At 40.9% G+C, this 20,142-nt stretch overlaps 2 protein-coding genes across 3 annotated transcripts in view; one reads left to right on the plus strand and one right to left on the minus strand.

Moving 5' to 3' along the window:
* LOC137273103 (aspartate--tRNA ligase, mitochondrial-like) overlaps positions 1–1,043 on the minus strand; it is a 90,795-nt gene extending 89,752 nt beyond the window's left edge. The window contains exon 1 of the mRNA XM_067805558.1: positions 941–1,043. Within this exon, the coding sequence (XP_067661659.1) occupies positions 941–1,043 (103 nt within the window). The remainder of the gene's footprint in view (positions 1–940) is intronic.
* A 232-nt stretch (positions 1,044–1,275) lies between these two features.
* The window catches only part of LOC137273104 (rab-like protein 6), a 37,874-nt gene continuing 19,007 nt past the window's right edge, over positions 1,276–20,142 (plus strand). Inside the window, exons 1-8 of one of the 2 annotated variants that reach the window (XM_067805559.1) lie at positions 1,276–1,850; positions 2,963–3,069; positions 3,525–3,653; positions 10,576–10,667; positions 11,084–11,230; positions 15,502–15,607; positions 16,347–16,450; positions 17,969–18,123. In XM_067805559.1, the coding sequence (XP_067661660.1) occupies positions 1,724–1,850; positions 2,963–3,069; positions 3,525–3,653; positions 10,576–10,667; positions 11,084–11,230; positions 15,502–15,607; positions 16,347–16,450; positions 17,969–18,123 (967 nt within the window). In that variant the 5' untranslated portion in view covers positions 1,276–1,723. The remainder of the gene's footprint in view (positions 1,851–2,962; positions 3,070–3,524; positions 3,654–10,575; positions 10,668–11,083; positions 11,231–15,501; positions 15,608–16,346; positions 16,451–17,968; positions 18,124–20,142) is intronic. The other variant, XM_067805560.1, reaches the window with a different exon arrangement.

Raw genomic sequence — 20,142 nt, forward strand, 5'->3', positions numbered from 1 at the left:
TGGTGCCAATAAACAAGTACAATGCATACCAATATTTTTCAGAAGTGTATAAATATTTTTAAAAATTACCTTAGCAAGTATATGGCTGGAAAGAAATGAGGTAACTTTTTGATGGAACGGGTGTTTCAATGCTAATAACTTTTTTGTTGAAAACAAAGTGTATTTTGATAAATTATCCCTTGCCCTAGCAATTTCTCCACGTAAAATGTTACAGGTAGAACACTAGATATTCTTCTAAATACATGATGATGTTTTACTCACCTTTAGACATTAATCATGACAACTTATAAAAAAAGAAAAAAGTTTAAAAATTATTGATATGGCGCTACTCTTACAAGGCAGGATTTCCTTACTGTATGTTGTAAATATGTGACTGCCATCACCAAAATGGATAGTCAGGATACCATTACAGAACTAGAATACTAAAACATATTTTTTTAAAGTGCTGAAATATTTTTAAAATGTTCCTAACCAAAAAAACAATGGCCGAAAAAAAATGTTCATTTTTTTTCTCAGGGTGGGTGTCTTGTAAATCTAAGAACTTTTCAATAATTTTTTTTAATATGAAAATCAAAGTGTTTAATTCTAGTAACACACCAAATTTTGTTGAAAAAGTCTCATAAATAAAAAATGACTGGTTATGCCTATTTTCTGACCCGCAGTGGGCGCCTGTGGTGGGGACCTATGGGTCCAATTGGCCAAGGTCTGAAACAGCAAAAAAGTGGTGAAATTATTTAAAGGCTAAACAATAAACATAATCAATTAGGCCTTCGTCAATTCGCATGATGGCAGGCGCATAGTCAGCTGCAATGTCACTGACTGTCTAAAGGGTAGTAACGAACCGAGACAGAAGCAACCAGCAAGTTTCAGAAACAGGAGTGACAGCTGTAAATATGCATTAATAGGTAAAATGCGAATAAGAATAAACAGATATTCCTACCAGTAGCGACATTGGAAGACAAATGTCTATAGAAACAACATCGTGGCCGAATACGATGTAATATTGCATCTCTCAAAATAGTGCAGACGTTTTTCGTCGCCATGCTTTATACCGGAAGCGGAAACAAAACCCTTTGGGTACCGCAAATGACTTGCCAAAAAATGAAATGGACATAAAATATTTTAGAATTAAATTCTTATCTCGTATCTTAGAATGTATGCCTTCATAAAATATATTTGGATGATGGAATATAGAATTAAATAACTATAACAGAGGGAACAAGAAGAATGAACTCAAATGTCACCGCATATCATTCCATGGATTTCGTTTTATGTGTGAATCCGTAATATCGATAATATCAGCCAGATGGCAGGCGATGGGAGTCGGCTGACAAGAGTAGTTTCAGCTAAATACAGAAAAGACATCTTTTCGCAGAAAACATGGCACAATCATAAATATCTTTATGTTAATCATTTTGCGTAGAATCTCTCCACGAATATGTAACACCGGTTGTCACAGCAGGTGTTGGTGATAACTGACAGCTCCTGTTGCCCTTACCATTGCCAATACATGGATCTGGAGTGTCTACTTTGGGAAAGCATGTGGTAGTGATGGTTGTTTCAGATATGTATTCGGAAATTTGTTGGGTTTTGGATCGGTGTTTTCCATTGAGTTACTGAGACAGTTTTATAGAGAAGACCATTTTAAGACTTTGATGCTTGATGTTAATCAAGCATATCATGTTTGTGATAGATATATGTGTACAGTAAACTTTAACACACAATGTCGTTGTTCAAACGTTTACTTGGTGGCTCAAACCAAGATGTTTCAAAGGGTTCCCCACCCCAGGGAATGCAGGCAATGGGAGCGCAGCTACAGAGAAAGTTTGCTAAAGGCGTACAGTATAACAGTAAGTTGGAACATGTGGTTTGTTAGTTTTATAGTGAATCTTTTATAGTCATTGTTTGGCCTACCTTAAGAATACAGCACCACAAACTTTAGAAACATGTCACAATACTCTTTTATGTAATTGTAGGTGATAAGGGTTAGGTTAGATTAACCGAACCCAAACATCGTCACAAGAAGTTTTGGTGCTGTATTCTAAAGGTGCTCCCAGTGCTTTATAGTGGATAGAGTGACATGCCAATGACATGCCATTTTTTGAGAAGCTTTTTATATGTTGTGAAGATAAAGGAAAACCAAGTTCTATGAAAAGTAGCTTCATAATTGTAAAGAGTTCAATGTTTTGGTTCAGGTACTAACATTGTTATGATTGTGAGTTTGTTGACAAGCTTGGATCACTTGCTTGATAGATGATGGTTTTAGTTATTACACAAAGCCATTTAGATAGTGGTCAAATGTAACATATGTCTTATTTGAGATTACATTTTCCTAGTAAAGTGCAAATTCTGGTACTGTTTTGGTTGAGTTCCATCCGGGATTCGAACCCACACCCTCAGAGTCAGGCACCTAATCGCCAGCATACAAAGTCCGCGGCCCAGCCCGCACAGCTACCAAGACTTTCAATGGTGGACAGGACTCAACCAAAATAGTACCAGAATGTGTACTTTACTAAGAAAGTGTAATCCCAAATATGACATGTTACAAAATGGTTTTAGTACCTACACCAAAACGTCACACTCATTCAGTAGAGAAGTTGACCATCCATAGAATTTGGTTTTCGACTATCTGAGAATAAATATATATTGATATCACTGTTTCACACACCAGTTTCTGTATGTAATAATCTGACATGTTATTAGAAGTATTTCATGAACCTACTGCATCTTTGAAGTGTTGTTTTAGAAACTTTGTGACAGTAAATTGACACAAATAAGGTTTATTACGATTGTTACCTACTTTGAGTGTGATTTTGTGATTTTGTGATTTTGTGTGAACCATTTTTTGCCAGATAGACATAATAGACAGTTATGCTTCATCTAAAAATTATGAAAAACAAGCCAAACAATTTGTGTATAAAATAATCATAAATATTTTGGAGACATTTTCTTTCATTTTCAGTGAAAATTGTTATTCGAGGTGACAGAAATACTGGTAAAACCTGCTTGTTCCATCGTCTGCAAGGGCAGCCTTTCAAAGAGGAATATATCCCTACAGATGAAATACAGGTTGGTTCAGCAAGGAATCAGTCAAGGTGTTTTGTACACCACATTCAAGATGTATTGTGTCTCTGTGCAAGCAGTCAGTCATGGTCAGCTGTGTCAGTGGTTATCAGTTTGAGTAGCAATACATGCTGCTGGGGAACTTAACACATTTTCAACCCATTCCCATTCTGTGACGACTCTACCCTTAAGACACCACTGCTGAAAAAGCCAGAGATTTTTGGAAGTGAAGCATGGTGTTGTTTTGAATATTTGGACACATGTTGTAGTTGTCTCCCCTGTGTTGGACCATGTTACAAGAGTTGTGCATGAAGCACTACGAATGAAATGCTGAGTTTGGGCCCGATCAACAACTGCTGGAACGTTACATTTTCTAAATACAACAGTACAGCTGCAGAGAGTATACAAAAGACATGACAAATGAGAGACGTGACCATGGTAACAAAGGACTGTGTTTTCAGGTAGCCAGTATCCACTGGAACTATCGTGCCACTGATGATGTTGTAAAGGTGGAGGTGTGGGACGTTGTGGACAAGGGTAAGAAGAAACGGAAATCGGATGGACTTAAGTTGGACAACTCCATCGATAATGTAAGTTGGACTCTCATTGTATCATCTTTGGTCGCTTGTAATTGATGCTGTAGTCAGCAAAATTATACTCACCCTTGGACAACATGAAAAACTAATGGTTTACAATGAGCATCATCTTAACCCATTGTAGCAGAAATCATCCATCACAAGACCATAATCCATTCCATCAGTGCCAAGATTTATCTGTTATTTACCATCAGTCACACCTGAGGTTTCACTTTACAAATTCTGTGGAATGTGAGGCACTAGAGGTTTCCTGCTTTTGTGTACCCATTACCTGCAAGGTGAAAAGAGGCCTAAGTTTATTGACTTATACCATCCCATGGTTTGTACTCTCTGTCCCTCATGATCGCCCGGCAGCTGAAGGGAAACCAACTGTAAACATAGTTTCAGGCCCACTGCTACCATTCCTGGGCAGCCTTGTACTAAATTACAGCCTCTGTGAAACATGCAGCAATGGTGTCACATGATCATATGACTGACTCCATAGTCTGATCCTGTAGTTCCTGTGTGTCATGGCACTGGGGTAGATTAGTGGTGAAATGTCATCATCCTGTTCCTTGCAAAAATTGTATCTTGACATCCATGCAACTAAGCTAATGCAATCAATACATGAAGGATAAGTGTGGGATGTAGAAAACAGCATAGAGAACCTTCGAGGAAATCCTCTAGATGCAGTGATGCCTGCCTTGCCTTCACTGTGATATCTCTGTAATGCTTACATGCCACCACTAACTCTACAGCAGCTACAATCCACCAAGAATAAACAATGTCTTAGTGCCTTAGTGACCGGAAGTAAGAGGTCGTTCAAGGCCTCAAAGAGAAAAGAATATAGTTCAACAGGTGAAAACCCAGAGGACATCAAACAACACTTCGAGACCCTTTCTTTCTAGACCATTGATGTCATCAAATCAGATTGCAATGAGGACAACAGAGATGAAGTATTTACACCTATCAGTATCTCTCTGGGTAATAACAGCCCTGCTCATCTCCAAGGCGAAGGTCAACATAGGGACTTAAGGCAATCTACTCCCTCTCAGAGATTTCAATAAGATGTACCCTCTCAAGATATCACCCCAAGGGAGTCCAATTTGTGGTGTGATGACACCATCCACAACAATCCTGAGAGCATGTAATGGTACAAGGATACCACATTGTTGGAAGATAACCATACCCTGTCATTACAGTGGGTAATTAAAGCAGACCAGTATTTTACATTGCTGACTCAGAAGGCCCAATTATCTGTGGGCTTCCTACATCGCGTAAACTAAGGCTAGTTACTCTCCAGTGTAAAACAAACACCTGTGGACTCAACACCAGATGGACTGTTACGAATTATGTTCCTAGAGAGCTTCCTAGGTAGAGGAGACTTTAAGGGCAAGTTCCACATCACCATATACCCTACAGTCACACGGGTAGTCCATGCTCCAAGATAATTCCCTATACATCTCAAGGAGGAAATTCAAGCTGCATTGGATGAGATGGTAGAGGTGGGCAATATCACAAAAGTTAACAACCAACAGTTTTGGTTTTGAGCCTGGCCAACAGCCACAAGGCCAGTGGAAACCTGTGAGTTTGTTCAGATCTCAAAGATCTTAACCAGGTGATAAAGCAACCACATTACAAAACCCCTATGTTCCTGCACTGTTTCTCTGGAGCCAAAGTCTTCTCCAAGCTAGATGCCTGACATGGATATTGGTCTATCTCTCAAGATGAAGGGTCAAGCAAGCTCACTACCTTTAACAGCCTATTTGATCGCTATTGATTTCTCAGACTGCCATTTGGTCTCAGACTGAGTCAGCATGGGTTCCAAGACAGAATGGACCACATACTCGCCAACTCCCCAGGAACAATATGCATCGCTGATGATGTTGCAGTACAGTCATCCCTCGCCTTAACGCGGGTCTTGGGGTCCACGGATGACCCCCCGCGTTATTAGACATCCGCGTTATAGTCCCTATTACATAATGTGGAACAAAAGACTAGTAAGATCGTATATTCCAAGCACATAACATAACTGCTACTTCGTAAATTGTGTCCAGTCAAAAATATGTCGTATCGTTGAAGGTGAAAATAAACAGACTTAGAAAATGAATACTTATATGTATGGGAAACTTGCAATCAAAACTCACTAGACATGATAACTTGATTTTTGTACAAGTTATGCTACCAGTTATCAGAGACGTATATTCATGTGAATATATATATCTTTGCTGTTTTTCAACAAAGCTGGAAATAGCGATCAGCTGTGCACAGATATTTTGCTCCAATGTACTTGTGATTCAGGTAAAAATGATCCGATAATATTACATCAAAGAACTTTTATTACACTATCAGAATATTTACATATTATGCTGTAACAGATTATTTTACATTGCTATCTTGGTAAAATATAATGTGAGTTTTCTGCACAACATATTTAACATAACAACGGACACAGGCCATTAGCTGTCTGGATACAATTTACGTAGGAGACAGTTTGACAAGTCACCACTAACTTCCCGTGATACTTGCAACTTTGATTGTTAAAAAAACAAAAAAAAACAAAATTTTGCCCATTTAATTGTTGAAACTGACTTCTATGAGTCAACAACGCAGGTCTCGGAGTCCATGGATTACGAGACTGTAATCTGTTGGTGACTGCTAAGAATACTGTGAAATTGGTGCTTTTGGGGTAGGCACGAAAAACAGACCCTCATAAATGAGGTAAGCAGAAGTCGTACGCATATGGAATGAGGTAATGCCATTCTCTCACAGTGTTTCCGTTGTTTCTGTCAACAGTTTTAATAAATAAATTTGGGATTGATCTAATCAAATAAAATGTGGTTTCTGACACCATGCGTTCTGGGATGACTGTGTCTTACCGTGCTCTGCTCAAGCACGGTGTGATGCATCACAGCAAACACTGTAAGTACTCGTCGTAAGTCGACTGATAGCATGTCTTGTTTTTCAGAAGGTGCCACTACGATGACGATGTTGGTACGATTATTATTGAGAAAACCCTGCATGTTTTAAGCATCTGAAACACAATGGATATGTACGATAAACACTGTCAGTTGCCATCCGCACTGACTTTCACTTGTTTACGTAATTTATAAGAGCGCAACAGCGGATTTGTTGATGGGCTATTTTCGATTTCGTGAAGGGGTGTGATCGCAGTTCAACCTTTCTTGTGGGAACCAGGGATTACCCCGTGGTTTAACCGAATCCGCAGTATTGCGAAGCGCATTATTGCGAGGGATGACTGTATTTGGCAAGATGGAACAGGAGCATGACAAAAACATAAACATGCAGATGAAATCAGCAAGAGAATATGGCTTGTGTTCAAATCATTCATCCCAAATCTCTCTGAACACTCAGCTGCTCTGAGAGAACTCGTCAAGAAGGACACAGGGAATCTTGGAATCAGTCTCAACAAGCTGCATTTGATATGATAAAGGAGAGTGTATGCAGTGAAGTTAACTCTAACCTATTTCAACCCACACGTCAATTGAATTGTGAGAGTCGATGCATCTACAAAAGAACTTGGAGTTGTCCTCCTACAGACAGACAAATCCATAGCATTTGCCTCTAAGTCACCCAGTGAAACTGAGTAGAGGTGTGCAAATACCAAACGTGAGATGTTGGCAGTCTTATGCGGATGTGAGAAATTCCATACCTTCTTGTATGGGAAGCAGTTCACTGTTGAATCGGACCAAGAATTCTACTCAAGAATCTATCAGCAGCTCCACAGAGACTCAAATGCTATGAAGAGTTCAGCCATATGACATGGAAATCAAGTATCGTCCTGGTAAGGACATAGAACTTGCATATGCCGTCTCAAAATCACCTACACCTAACAGTGCAATCATAGACTTGGACACTCGTGTAGACATTGTCCAGTTTTCTGAACAGAAACTGAAATCCCTGGAAGAAGAAACTTGGCATGACGCTGAGCTTCAAGCCCAAAAAGACATAATTCTTTAAGAATGGACAGAACACCAGAATCATTACCTGTCCCGATGAGACCCTACTGATCTTTCATATGAACTGATGATAGGATATGGTATACTCCTTTAGGGAGATTGTGTTGTTATCCCGACAACTAAGAGGAAAGAAATTCTATACAAATTCCAAGAGGCTCATCAGGGCAGAGAAAAACCAAACCTGAGAGCCAAGTACTGTGTAGTCTGGTCAGGAATAAATAATGATATGATGAGATTGTAAACTCTTGTCACATTTGCCAAGAATTTGAAAAATTCTGAGACAGCAGAACCCCTGTTGCAGCATGAATGACCTGCATGGCCCTGGCAAGTCCTAAGTACAGATTTGTAATACTGCTCATCCTTCTCGCACCTCATGCTTTGTGACTACTGTTCCAAGTTCCTGATTGTCCAGAAAATAACTGTGACAGGAGGAAGACATCCCATCATCAAGGCATTGAAGGCCATTTTTTAAGAACAAGGCATCCCTGGAAAAACTAGTAAGTGACAATGGCCCACACTACACATCAGCCAACTTTGCTAAAGAATGGAACTTTGAGCATGTGAATTCTAGTCCACACTACCCTTGTTCCAGTAGGTTTATAGAGAGACAGATACAAACTATCGAGAACATTACAGAAGGTGAAAGTTTCCCCTGCTGACTATGACAAAGCACTGTTGGTACTACGGACAACATCAATCATCAGCATATTCCATCACTCTCAGAACTCCCCAAAGCCCCTATAATGCAAACAAATCTACCAGGAAAGAAGATTACAACAGAGAGACTCCCGAGAACACCTAGAAACTGGCCAAATGAAGCAGAAATACTACCATGACCAGCAAGCTGGCAGTGAGCTACCTCCCTTGGTACAAGACCAACACATCTGAATCCAGGACCAGCTGTCCAGTAACTGGAAACCAGGCATTGTGGTGCAACAAGCTAAGGAGTCACAATCATACATGGTGTCCACCCCAGAAGGCAGAGGGTAATTTAAATTGAATTGCTGCCTTTCCTTTACCATGAAGCATATATTTCACTGCTATTTTCATTTGTCCGTTCAGCTTGGACAGCAAGTTTATGGTCGGCACTATAAGCATGTCTCTTGAACGTGGAAGTACAGAAATAATCACTTCCATCACTGAAAACATTATGTTTTCCATTTTTCAGACAAAGTGCACAAGTCATTTCGTTTTTACACTCATTATAGGGAACCCTCAGATACAAACCTTGTCATTTCGTTTGGAACGAAGGGGTGGATGTTTTCTTCTTAGTTGGCGTGTCATTGACTTTTGACAGTTTCATCTCAATTATCACTTGACTTTCCAACGCTTTTGGCATTTTCCCTATCTGTTTTTGTTCTTTTTTCTTTTGAAAAAGGCAGCCGCAAACGACTTTTCAGCTACACTTTATTTTGATAACTGCACACTGTCTTTTCAACTTCAGTTACCGCTCTTTGATATAGACCTTGGAAATACACTAGTAGGGGATGTAACTCTTAATGTTTAATGAAGCAGCATGACTTGAATAACAGACGTTTAAAAAACTTCATGCCTTGTTCTAGCGCCTCATTATATGAGGGAAATCATGTACAGCACTGCAGGGATTATGAATGCTGATTTATCACTGGGAACTGTGAAAACATGTTGTGAATATTAAGGAGTTTGGAGAGGTATGTCTTTACATGATTGTTATGAGTCAAAGTATTTTTATAGTGCGCCAATCAGACCCATGAGGTTAAGGGACAGTGCATTGGTTTTAACTATCATGTGCTAATGTTGCAAGGGCGCCGTCTAAATTAGACTCGGGTAGGGCATTGTAGTATAGTCATCAATGAATGACTTTATCATAGACTGAGGGGCCAGCCTTGCACTATGATGCTGAGGCAATCGCCACTCATACTTACTAACCTCTACTCTTCAAGCAGTTACATCGATGAAGTGTGAATACCAATTCCAGTAGATTTCACTCGATTCCACTCGTACGATGCAGTTCACATCCCTAACTAAGCTTAAGCAAAGGAGGAAGGTCATTCATTATGTCATTCGGAGCTGAATGTTAAATCGTGTGAGCTTACTGAGCAATGTTCTTTTTCAACTGCAAGTGTGAATTGGGGTGTGGTTTCGAAACAGGGATTGTCCAGGTTAGAGTCTCTAGACTTAAATTCTGTTTGGGTTCCTGGAGAATCCTGTCTAGACGTGGAAACATGTTGCACCCCATCCTTTTGTTTTGAAAAAAAGTTCTGGCCGAAAACCATATTTACTCATGAAAATCCACTCTCTGGGAATTGTTGTGCTGAGTACAAGAAGAAGTTTAGGAAGAAGCAATCCATGACAAGTATAGGAGTTAACTGCCGAATCAAACGATTGTGCTGGTGACATGCCTCCTTGTGTACCTTCACCAAATCACATGGTTGTCATCTACACTTAGACACTGGTTAACCAGAGTCCCACCGTCTGACCATAGGATAAGTACTGACCATGAGATAGGAAAAGTTTGAAAATTTTGAAAATTTTAACACTAACTTGGATAATAGTATTACTTATCCTATCACAAACAATGCTTTTCTGCCCCACCTACCTGACTGCTCAGATTAGATAACAGATTACGACTAGTGCTCGAAGAAAAGAATATCAGATGTGTTTGACCATTGAGCATGTTGCATGCTTTACAGAGGCTGCAAAGCTGTCCAGGAATGGGCCAAAAAATTTTGTTTAGAGTTTGTGAGAGAGTACAAACCGTGATAAGTATCACGAATATACAGTTTATAGCTAAATTTTCAGTTTTGGAGAAAGTGACTTGCACTACTTTTTTTCACAACTGTCACTAAATGTGCCCATTGGGATTTTGGTGTGCTGACCAAATGAATTCCTCTGAAAAGAAAGCAATGACAAAAGAAATGAGTTTGTGGATGATGTGAACAATGATGTTGCTAAACCTGCTGCTGATGTTTATGTAGGTGGTAGAGGAGCCCTGTCTCGATGCTGAGTTCCTGGATGTTTACAAGGGAACTCATGGTGTCATATTTGTGTATGACATCACCAAACAGTGGTGAGTACTAATTTATTCAGGTCTTCATGGAAACTTTCAGTGTACATAACAGACAGGAGAAGATCTACAGATTTTCAGGAATTTTGTTTCATCTTTAAGATGGATGTAAATTTGCAGTATAAGACCCCCAAGACCCTAAGCTAAATTTTCAATGTTGTTGTGCTTTGCCGTTCTCATGTCATATAAACCTGTAATCTGCAGTCTTTGGATGAACTAATTTTCTTTCACAAGATGACCACAGTCACTGTTTCAGAAAGGATTGGACAAAACCTTTCATAGAACTCTGAAGTACAGGATAACTGCAGTCATGTTTCAGAAAGGGTTGTATAAAACCTTTAATAGAAATGCACGACGTCTGCAGTCAGTGTTTCAGGAAGGGTTTCATTCACTGGATGGAAACTGATTTGGTGTTTCAGGACATTCACCTATGTTGAGCGTGAGATCGAAAAAATACCGTCTCATATTCCCATCATCGTCCTGGGCAACCACCGAGACATGGGTCACCATCGGACGGTAATCGAAGACAAGGCTCGCATGTTTGTGGAGAGTGTGCAAAAAGACAGGTGAGTCACATCAGACACCACGTGTTTCCTCAGATGCCATCCTCAATAATTTCTAGGGTATGTCTTCCAATAAGTCTCTACCAGTACCCAGGATGCATCTACGTTGGATAATTATATCCAAGTGTCTCTACTGGGAAACTGAGCATACCAATCATAAGGTTTCCTTCAGAGCTTCCACTTCATCGGTAGACAGTAATGGGAGGATGCAAAAGTATATGTCAGTTTGGCTCTATGATTTTTCCCCCAAATCTTGAGTTACACACAACCTTAGCCTGTGCATCCACAATCCGTGTTCACTCTGGCAAGCTCAGCTGTAACAGCTTATCTGATTGGCTACTGTGAGAAGTTGGGGCCAGCAAAAGAAGGTAGTAAAATAAATCAGGCTGTGACATAGATGCAACCAGAGTACTAGTAGAGATTTAGCAGAATGTATACCCAGGAGATTATTGAGGATGCTAAGGTACTGGCTAAACTGAAAGGTTCCAAGGTCACAATGGGACTTTAACCTTTTACCCTTGTCAGCGAGATATGTCAAGACCCATTCACTAGATTTTCTTCATATTCATCTCCAGGCTTGTTCTAGGGAAGTCACAGGGCCCAGTTGATTCTGGCAACCTTCACATAATTTTCAAGGTCATGGCAGCACTTTGAAGATTTCAGTATGTCAAGCAGCATTTTAAGCTTGCCAGCGAGACACATCAAGAACCTCAAAAAAATCTCTGGATTTTCTTCACATTTGACATCAAGCTTCATCTAGGGAAGGTGCAGGGCCCAGTAGATTTTGGTGACTTTCACTTAATGTTCAAGGTCACAGAGACACTTCAATGATTTCAGCATGTTCACCTACATGTAAAGCTTGTCAAGATATCTCAAGAACTGGCCACTGGATTTTCTTATCATCAAGCTTCATCTTGGGAAGGCGCATTTAGCTATATTTTAAACTACTACTTCATTTTCATTACTTTTTATGTTTAATTTGCGGTGCTGGATTACGTCATCTTAAGCCTTGTTTACATGCACCCCATTTGCCCTCGTGGGTATTTTACCCCCTTGGGTAAATTTACCCATAGGGGTAAAGGGCAAAATTGGGTCTGCGTTTACATTACAGGTATGGGGTAGGGGGTACTGATGTTTCTTGTCACTTCTCTTTAACCATGGAAAAGTATAGACGTCTGTGCAAAGCCAGAAGACGGAAGAGATTTGTTCAAACTTTGATATTGTGCGTGGGTTCATCACTACTTAGAGAATGCCTTGTTTGGGAAAAGGAAAGGAGTAGATTTTGGTGGGAGGTAACTGTACCACATTTTGATGACGCTCAGTGGAAGGAAAACTTCAGAATGTCCAGAGCCATGTTTCAACGCCTCTGCGAAATGCTACATCCTTACATTAAGAAAGATTGTCCCATTCGAGATGCTCTGACAATGGAACACAGAATAGCGGTGACAATTTACTACTTGGCAACAACAGTAGAATATCGCACAGTTGGTAATCTGTTTGGGATTCACAGGTCAACAGTTTGTTGTGTAGTACATGAAGTCTGTTATGCCATTTGTACACACGTTTCCAGATGCTGTGAAGTTTCCTACGGGCACGGAACTGAAGAAAGTGATATCAGGTTTTCAGGAGAAATGGAAGTTTCCGAACTGTGGTGGTGCTATTGATGCCACGCACATCCCTATCATTGTTCCACAACAGTTTCACGCCGACTACGTGAACAGAAAAGGGTGGTATTCAGTAATACTGCAGGCTGTATGTGATGACAAGTACAAGTTTACAGATGTGTGCATCGGGTGACCAGGTAGAGTTAATGATGCCAGAGTATTCTCTAATTCTGCATTTAAAGCTTCAGCAGATGCTGGTCGCATCTTACCACAGTCTCCTGAGTGGAAGAAAAGAGTGGGCACTGCTGACAATGTAGTTGACATGCCTGTCGTCATCATTGCGGATCCGGCCTATCCCATGTCTCAATGGCTCCTTAAACCTTACAGCAACAGGGGGACTCTATCAGATGAGAAGTCATACTTCAACTTTCGCCTCAACAGTGCCCGGATGGTCATTGAAAATACTTTTGGGCGCTTCAAAGGAAGATGGAGGCGCTTCATGAAGCCTATAGACCTAGATGTTGACTTTGTGCCAACTTTGGTTGCAGCCGCTGTCGCTCTGCATAACATGTGTGAATCAGACCACATGTTCAACCCTGACTGGTTGGATCAGGTCGAGGTACATGCTGACGAACAAGGACCGCAAGGCCAAGAAGATACCACTGGATCTGCTGTGCGAGATGCACTAGCATTACAGTTTGCTAAGGAGCGATAAACCAATGTACACCTTCATCGGTCTTCTCTACACAAACAACCCTAATCTACTGAAGTCAGCATAAATTGTTTACCTCCATCTTATAAACATGACAATACGTACAGTGTGTACAGGATAGGTTTAACTTGATAAATTTGTTGAAACAAAGTACAAGACAAAGAATTTCAATGATTTTATTTCCATAAATGTCCAATGCAACAGAAAGGTTGAACAAGTGACAAGCAACATTTGTATTTAATGTTCAAAATAAAATATTTTCCTCAAAACTTTTGTCATCATCCTTTGTTTATTCTTTAAAAGGTTTTAAAGAATACCAAAACTAAAAATGATTATGCTCACACATCATCCCACAGCAAGTTAGATATTGTAATAGCTGTTTCCGTCCTCTTCTTGAGTGACGCTGCCTCTAGTTCTTCCCTGACCATGGTGAGGGGCATGGTTCTTGGTGTAGTCAGAAATGACTGGAGATGTAGCACCAGAGCTGGTTCCAGGGACTGTTTCCTGAAAAGGACCATATACCGGATCAATAGGAGGCCGAGGCATTGGTGGACACTGGGTGGATGATGGAATGGCGTATGGTTGGCGAGTGTTCATGATTAACTGTAGCATACGCAATTGGTGTTCTCGGTCAGAAGCTTTCTGTCTTTCTTCTTCATCCAGTTTTCTAAGTTCAAACTCCCTTTTTTCTCTTTCATCATCGATTTTCCTCATTTCCAGGTCAATTCGTTTCTTCTCCAACTCAATTTTCCTTGCTTCAATGTCTTCATTAGATTTAGCAAACTTGTCCATGACAGTTTCCTAAGTTGTTTGCAGTTTGGTATTTCTTTGTTTTCCTTTTTGTTGCTTCTGAGTTTCATCTTTTGTTCTGTCTGTTTTCATATTATTATTTTGTTGGTCATTTTTAACATTTTCAACAAATTCATCATCTCCTGGGTCAGTAAGTTCGACATCATCAGCAATGGTGTCGGTAACATGGTTGTCAGTAACTTCAGGATCAGATAGGTCTGTGTCCGATGTAGCTGACTGCTGGAGACTCTCAATGACCTTTCTGGGTGATGTCGCAGGTTTTGTGTCCAAAATTTCATTTATCTCTTCATACAATTTGCAGAGCTTCCGGGGCTGTCCACACCTCTTAAGTGAATCCCTACACTGTCTGTAGGCTTTTTAAAGTGTTTTCATTCGTTCTTTGAATTGTGTGGCAGTTTTCTCAAATCCCAGTACATGCATGGCCTTTCTCACCTTTGAATAAACAGCTGTATCAGCTTTTGAAGGGCTGTCCAGTTGTGACTGAATGTGCATGTCTCCCCAGATACTAAGCAGACACTTCGTCTCATCATCTGTCCAGGCATAACCACGTCGTAAGTGCTTGGTTTTCGGCGGCATGTTGTTTCCAGTTTACAGCTGCAGACTACTGACAGGGTTTATAGCGCACAGCAAAAAGTTGCATCACAGCTATATTTAGATTTCCTGGAAAACTATTCCATTATAAACAGGGGTGGTAGGATATGCAAATCCACCTTTGGTTGGATTAAACTTGATAAACCGTTTACATGACACGTTTACCCCCTCGGGGTAGAATACCCCCAGGGGTAACTGAATTTGCCCCACCTCTTGACCAGGGGCAGAATACCCCCTGGGGGTAAAAATTTACCCCCCTGTTAGACCTGTTTACATGACAAAAATTGCCCCATGGTGGTATATTTACCTCCAGGGGTATTTTACCCCCTGGGGCAAAGGGGTGCATGTAAACAAGGCTTAAGTGACAGTGCTTGTTTCATCTCCCTCCAGTCCAGGAACTATGATCAGTGCTTTAGAAATAGTGATAATATTTTGTATGCTGGTAGATATGTAAACTGTTATATCTGTAGATATTACCTGCTGTACCTGTATTAACTGTTGTATATCTGTCACAACCAGTCTTGCTATATGTAGTGAACTATCTGCTGCTGTTTCAGAACAGAGGGTTCAGCACAAGCCAGGTATGCAGAGTGTTCCATGAGGAATGGATTTGGCCTGAAGTTCCTCCACATGTTCTTCAACCTTCCCTTCCTACAGCTACAGGTAACTGTCGGCCCTGCCTTGACCACTGCCGGGGTAACTTTTGCGTGTCACCATTTCAGCCACTAGCTCCAGCAGATTCTTTCATTATTGGGAGAATGTACTAGTCCCTTGAGTTGTCCACTTGTCAAAAGCCTTGTGTCTGTGTTGGCCGAGGAACATCACAAGGTCATTTGTTTCAATCTTTTTCTAGCCCTGTTTAAGAACGTTGGTTTGTGAGCCCATACCCATGTTCACTGTGGTAATTGTCAGTACAATGTCTGTTCAAAGTAATGTTACTGTCAGCTAATTGTAAGGGTCTGTTGAAATCATATGCATGTCGGACAATTTCCTCTGTGATCTGTGTGAGTCCCTATAGTAATGTGAGTCCTAATGTTCTGTATTACACACTATACTGTGACACCCTTTGCACAATGTGATATCCTTTTTCTGTACGACACCCTGTGGTATGTGTGACACCCTGCGCTCTGTACTTCTTCCTGTGCTCTGTATTACATTCTGTGTTCTGTACTACACCCTATGTTATGTATGACATCCTGTGTTCTGTATGACACTCTTTGTTCTGTACATCATGTGTTCTGTATGACATCCTGTGTTCTGTACATCGACACCCTGTGTTCTACATGCAACTGTGTGTCTTGTACAATGCCCACTGTTCTGTGTGACACCCTGTGTTTTGTAGGACACCATATTCTGTATAACACCTGGTATATTTTGAAACACTTAGTGTTGTGTGATGTAGAGGGAGACGCTCCTGAAACAGCTGGAGACCAACACACAGGACATGCTGTCCACAGTTGCTGAGCTGGACATCCATGACGACTCAGAGGAGCAGAACTATGACATGTAAGCCCACACAGCACAAAATACACAACACGTGATTGAATGCATAACACCCAAGACATGCTCAGAGGTGGCTACGTATATGATACTGATGCATTTTATTCAAATGATGCTTATAAGATTGAAGTGCAGGTGAAGTTAACATTGAAACTTTACTAGAAATACACTGAAACAAACTAAATACACTGAAACAAGTTTGTTTCTTTCAGAACATTTGTTCATGTATCTGCAGTGAATATAGATGGGCTGTTGCTTCCATATCACATTCTTGTAAACCCGACACAGTGAGACTAATGGAAGCAAAGGCACTTGGCAGCAACTTGAAAAGTTCAAGATCAACAGGAACAGACACACAACCATTCTTTTTCAGAAGAAGTCCTCCTTGAGGTACATATATAGCATTAAAATGTCCATTGTAAAATGTCTACGACAGTTGTAACAATATTTTCAATAAATATTTTACAAAACAAAAATCTTGTTTTTGTCTTGTGAGACCACCCCTACACGGCCTCCGACCGGGCCCCTCACAGCCAAGAACAGGTAACTTTTGTCGTCTACCTCGTACCTCACTTTTCATGCTGTCATTGTTACGTACAGTCATCCATTCCAGTCTTCATAAAGTAGAAGCTTATGACCTTGAAATAGAGAAATCGGTGAGCATCTAATTCTGTTTGTATGGTTCCTCTTTTAACGCACGGGCGCTATTAGGAATCTATATATCACTCTTTTCATTCATGATATGTTCGTTCCCACACAGGATCTGATCTTCTTAGGTGCACGGTTCAAGACAGCACGAGGCATGGTCTCCCTGTCTCCAGAACGCATCTCCAAAGTTCAGTGAATTGTTTTGCAATTTCTCGAGTCCTCAGAGGATTCAGCAAGGACTTGGTTCCAGTTGCTAGGCAACATGGCAGCAGTGGTAGACGTTGTTTGGACCTATTCAGTACGCCATGGCTCAGATGTGGTCTCACTCACAGAATTACGAGATTATTCTCCACACTCCGGGGTGGCTAATCCCTCATTTACTGTGGTGGACAGTGGTAGGGATCTATCCAGGAGTTTGCCCCTGGACACCCCGTCACCAGATCTCCCAATTCAAATAGACACCTCCCTCACAGGGTTGGGGGGCATACTGGGCGATCAGTCAGTCTCGGACCTGTGGTCACAGAGCGAAACTCGCCTGCACATCAGTGTGCTAGAATTGAGAGCAGTCTGGTTACTGTTCAAGTACTATCACGAGACAGTTCGTGACTGTGTGGTGCATCTAGAGATGGACAACCAGGCGGCTATGACCTATATCCTGAAAAAGGGCTGTACGGTGTCTCCGTCCCTCCAGCAGGAGGCTAATGGCAGTTTCTATTATGGTGTGACCAGTTCAGAACAAAAACAAGATTTTTGTTATGTGAAATATGTATTGAAATATTCTTGCAACTATCGTAGTCATCTTAAAATGGACATTTTAATGCTATATATGTACCCCAAGGAGGACATATGTCCTATGTGTATGATGATTTCTCTCAGTTTCCTGGACAATCTGACCCAGAAGAGAAGAAAACAGGCAGAGCAGCAAGCAGAGAAAGCCTTGTCCGAGTCACATCTGAAGCAGGACGAGTCTGGGGTCATCCGGTCTGCTGATGACCAGTCCATTCCCAGCAATACCCCACCCACCTCTACTGGTGAGTTGCATGATAAACTTGTACCCCACCCACCTCCACTGGTGAGTTGCATGATAAACTTGTACCCCACCCACCTCCACTGGTGAGTTGCATGATAAACTTGTACCCCACCCACCTCCACTGGTGAGTTGCATGATAAACTTGTACCCCACCCACCTCCACTGGTGAGTTGCATGATAAACTTGTACCCCACCCACCTCCACTGGTGAGTTGCATGATAAACTTGTACCCCACCCACCTCTACTGGTGAGTTGCATGATAAACTTGTACCCCACCCACCTCCACTGGTGAGTTGCATGATAAACTTGTACCCCACCCACCTCCACTGGTGAGTTGCATGATAAACTTGTACCCCACCCACCTCTACTGGTGAGTTGCATGATAAACTTGTACCCCACCCACCTCCACTGGTGAGTTGCATGATAAACTTGTACCCCACCCACCTCCACTGGTGAGTTGCATGATAAACTTGTACACCATTTGGTCACTGTTAAAGCTAGAGTGAGAATTCACCATCAACTGTGATGACTGGACAGTTTGATCATATGCTACAGGAAATCTAAAGTGAGTGAGTGAATTTAAACAGAAGATTTATGGAGAAAATGTTTCGAAGTGTCCTCCCATGCTGTCATGAGACTCACACAGATTCGTCCAGCAAACCATCTTTTTTTTTTGTAATTTTCCAGTGTAGTGCAAGAGAATCAAAGCTGTTTTCATATTTCAGAAAATACAAATTTTTCCTTATCCTGACTTATGCTTATTATGCGTATTCTCTATACAAAGATATACAAAGATAGAAGTTCCCTTCTAATTGAAGCGGACGTACAATACTCTCCCCCACTGGAAGCCTCTCTTTCCCGCCAATAGGGTCCCATGACCAGCCATTTTCGTCACTTTCTCCTTCCTTGCCCAAAGAGGATGGTTGGAGGCACTTTGGGTCTCGTTACAGCAATAAGCTTTTGGTTATATTTAAATTGTGTTGAATTCAGTTTTGGGGTTGTTATTGTTTTTGTCATGATGTTAAATTATTGTTGAAATTTATAAATTTTCATGTTTTGGACACATTTTCTTCAACATTGACTTGGTCTTAGTCGATGAAATCATGCTTCCAGTGTATACTACGGATGTTGGCGGTTGATCCGCATGTGTCTTTCATGCAAACCTGTTTGTTCTTTCACAGTTCTTTGTGAACTTTGTAAGAATTTATCTGATTCAGAATTTACAGTAGATTTATACACTGTTCAAGGTGTGCCAAGGACAAACAATGTAGGCTCTTGCTAGTCATGTCTACATTGGATGATAATGCATCTAGTAGCCGTATGTTGATAACAGCTGGAATTCATGATTTTAGTGATCAGGCATATATACCTCAGGATAAATAATTGTAGTAATTGATTGATGACCAAGAGGATTTTACATGACACAACTTGTAACATAAAGATTTTTTTCCTCGGAAGGAAAGTTGCGATCAAAGTGACAATAATATTGTCAGTAGTATCATACTGACACCCGCCTCGCTTCCTAGAGTGAAATTATTATGTTATAAGCAGTGTCATGCAAAATCCTATTCACTTTCTTAGTAAAGTACAAATTCTAGTACTTTTTTCGGTTGAGTCCCATCTGGGATTTGAACCCGCACCCTCAGAGTCAGGCACCTAATTGCCAGCACACAAAGTCAGCCGTCTAGCCCACTCAGCCACCACGACTTCCACAAAAATGAAAGTCGGACAACTGGTAGTCTAGACTGCGTACTTTGTGAACCCCTCTGATGAGTGTAAATTGGCACGGCTCCCACGGCCGAAAGCTATGATTACACGATGCCATTTAGAAAGTGGTTAGATGCAACATATGGGATTTCACTTTCTTAGTAAAGCCACTCATTGTCAGGGAATAATTCTTCATCAGTTTCTGTGCATTTTCCAGAAAGCTTATCAATTCTCACATTATGACATCTCCTTTGGTATTTTGATGTAAATCTTGTCTAACCGTTCAGTTTGTTCAAGTCTTCAGTAACCCTGT

This window comes from Haliotis asinina, chromosome 2, assembly GCF_037392515.1.
Source record: "Haliotis asinina isolate JCU_RB_2024 chromosome 2, JCU_Hal_asi_v2, whole genome shotgun sequence".
In the NCBI taxonomy this organism is placed as follows: domain Eukaryota; kingdom Metazoa; phylum Mollusca; class Gastropoda; order Lepetellida; family Haliotidae; genus Haliotis; species Haliotis asinina.